This window comes from Galeopterus variegatus, unplaced genomic scaffold, assembly GCF_000696425.1.
Source record: "Galeopterus variegatus unplaced genomic scaffold, G_variegatus-3.0.2 Scaffold2016, whole genome shotgun sequence".
Taxonomy (NCBI): domain Eukaryota; kingdom Metazoa; phylum Chordata; class Mammalia; order Dermoptera; family Cynocephalidae; genus Galeopterus; species Galeopterus variegatus.
In genome coordinates, this window is record NW_007728127.1 from 204,351 (window position 1) to 205,797 (window position 1,447).

Consider the following 1,447-nt stretch of genomic DNA (forward strand, 5'->3'; position numbering starts at 1 on the left):
GGATTGTATAAAGATCAGCTTCATTTGCAGGAGAAAAAATAGGATAAGGCTCCAACAGTTTGCACATTTCATCTCTGTTTCTACCTTTTTGAGAAAAAAAGATGAAAATGTGTGCTTTGGAATAAAGCCACCATGTGCGACTGCTTGCCTTACAGAAAATCGTGCACAAAGGGGACGAGTGCATCCTGAAGGACAACAATGAGCGCAGCAAGTGGTATGTGACGGGCCCGGGAGGCGTGGACATGCTTGTTCCTTCCGTTGGGCTGATTATTCCTCCTCCAAATCCTCTGGCCGTAGACCTCTCCGGCAAGTAAGTTGTCGAAGTTCCTACTAGTCATGAGTGAATGCAAGTGGGGAGGAAGGGGACAAGTGCTTCCACAGGAAGCGTACCATAATTGCCTCCCAAGAAAGGAACCTCGCCAAGGTCACCTTTGCTTTGTCTTGCAGTTGTATGTTGAAGACACTGTCATGATTGGAGGATAAAAAAGAATGTCTGACTGTGTATGAGGGTTGGAATGAATGATACTTATCATGGGCTTCCAAGGCATCGATTTGAAGTTCTTTCTTTCTTAGAAAATCAGTCCTTTTGAATATAACCACAAATATAAAATGCCTTTAGTAACAGTATCTGCTCATCAATAGGTGGAGTGTATGGACATCTTCAGCCACACACAGAATAGGGAGAGCAGTATAACGAGCTCCTGTGTACTCACGGCCACGATTCGGCAGTCATCACATCTGATGCACCTGCCATCCTGCACTAGACCTCTGTAAACTAAAAAGTTGCTGACTGACAACACAACAACAAAAAAATTGTACTGTGCATTTCGGCCAAGATGATTTGAATAAACTATATACTAATGTAGATAATTGAGGATGTACTTTGGGGGGAGTACATTAATGCAAATTCATTGAAGTGTTGACCGTTTTGAAAATTGTACGTATTTTTGTTACTTCAGAAGTGATGTAGATTTTTGTGCAGTTGTGTAAACATGTCCAGGTTTCCTCGTTGGCATGAAGTTTGAAAGTCTGGCTCTAGTATTTTCCCTTTGTGCCTTGTAGGATTGAGCAATACTATGAAGCCATCTTGGCTCTATGGAACCAGCTCTACATCAACATGAAGAGCCTGGTGTCCTGGCACTACTGCATGATCGACATCGAGAAAATCAGGGCCATGACCATCGCTAAGGTATGCCCTCAGGCTGCTCAGGCTGCCTGGAGGGAGTGCCATGCTGCTCCCTACAGTGCCTACATCCACCAGGCAAACCAAGCTGTGAAGCTTCTGCTCCTGTATCTCGTCAAGAGAGTCAGCTCAGGGCCGGCCCCATGGCTCACTTGGGAGAGTGCGGTGCTGGGAATACCGAGGCTGTGGGTTCAGATCCTGTGTAGGGATGGCCGGTGCGCTCACTGGCTGAGCGTGGTGCAGACCACACTGTGCTGAGGGTTG

General features: G+C 46.2%; 1 protein-coding gene across 2 annotated transcripts in view; it reads left to right on the forward strand.

Moving 5' to 3' along the window:
* Positions 1–1,447, forward strand: part of DSP (desmoplakin) — a 47,646-nt gene that overhangs the window by 27,244 nt on the left and 18,955 nt on the right. For both annotated transcript variants that reach the window (XM_008580092.1, XM_008580093.1), the window contains exons 12-13: positions 156–310; positions 1,063–1,189. In XM_008580092.1, coding sequence (XP_008578314.1) covers positions 156–310; positions 1,063–1,189 — 282 coding nt within the window. The remainder of the gene's footprint in view (positions 1–155; positions 311–1,062; positions 1,190–1,447) is intronic.